At 46.0% G+C, this 1,160-nt stretch overlaps 1 protein-coding gene across 1 annotated transcript; it reads left to right on the top strand.

Annotated features, from left to right (window-relative positions):
• Positions 1–273: 273 nt before the first annotated feature.
• Positions 274–703, top strand: LOC103782608 (homeobox protein CDX-1-like; the record flags this gene model as incomplete). Its single annotated transcript, XM_008950382.1, has 1 exon — positions 274–703. A coding segment is annotated over exon 1 (430 nt), but the record flags the coding sequence as incomplete, so codon positions are not given.
• Positions 704–1,160: the final 457 nt, after the last annotated feature.

The following is a 1,160-nucleotide window of genomic DNA, read 5'->3' as shown; positions in this document are numbered from 1 at the left end:
AAAGAGAAAGCACCAGAACTGGCAGAAAGGTGGGGTTGGTCAGCCCTTCATTTGAATGTAAATGTAATTATGAGGCAGGCAGTTAAGGCTGACGTCAGACAAGATCTTGGTAAACCATTACCACCAGCACCTGGTAACGCAGTTGGTAATAAAAGAGGATGAAGTAGAAGATTCCAAGCAGAGGGGCATTATTAGAGAAAACCAAACAATTATTTTTAAACAGTGCAAGGAAATAAGGAAGAACAAGATGTTGTGACAAGACCTGCAAGCATCATGTACGTGAGCTCTCTCTTGGATAAGGAGACCAGCATGTATCCAGGATCTGCAAGGTGTAACAACAACCCCCCAGTGCAAAACTTTGTGTCTGCTCCACCCTACTCGGACTACATGGGATACCACCCCGTGCCAAGCCTGGAGAGCCAGGGGCAGCCCGCGGGGACCTGGGGGTCTCCCTACGGCCCCCAGCGGGAGGACTGGAGCGCGTACGGCCCAGGACCTTCCAGCACGGTGGCTGCTGCTCAGCTCAACGGCTCCTCGCCCGGACAGGTCTCCTACAGCTCTGCTGATTACAGCTCCCTCCATCCCGCTGGAGCTGGGGGGTTACCTCCTGCAGACACAATTAATGCACAGCAAATCTCTCCCAACAGCCAAAGGCACAGCTCTTACGAATGGATGAGGAAAACGGTGCAAGCTAACCCTTCTGGTGAGTGTATATTCAACTTTCAACCTCAGAAAGCATCTTCTGCTATCACCCATCTTAGAAATAATTAACTTGGCTTGAAGCACACAGGTTGGTGGGTCATTTATGGCATTTATTTAACCTACTGCTGTTTAATGCAGTTTTAACTAAATTTGCACTAGTTTCACTTTCATCCATGAAGGCTTTATAGGGTTACTATTGTGGCATGGCTGCTGTGCTTAGATACAGCAGCATCTCAAGCCCAGGAATCTCTGTTCTAATACTCTGCAAAGCATTTTGGATTATAAACATGATACTCCTGAAAATATTATGGAACAATGAATGCAGCAACATCTAACAGCTACAGGCAATAATACTACAGAATTTTGTGTCGCAAGGTAAAGATCAATACAAGACTAGGTTGATCTTTTTAAGTCTTTACAGACTTTTCAAGGCTTTTAAAGATGCTGTGATCCAACTT

Source organism: Merops nubicus, unplaced genomic scaffold (assembly GCF_000691845.1).
Source record: "Merops nubicus isolate BGI_N331 unplaced genomic scaffold, ASM69184v1 scaffold17872, whole genome shotgun sequence".
Classification (NCBI taxonomy): Eukaryota; Metazoa; Chordata; class Aves; order Coraciiformes; family Meropidae; genus Merops; species Merops nubicus.
Note: the sequence above shows the minus strand (reverse complement) of the source record. Positions and strands in the feature narration are given on the sequence as shown.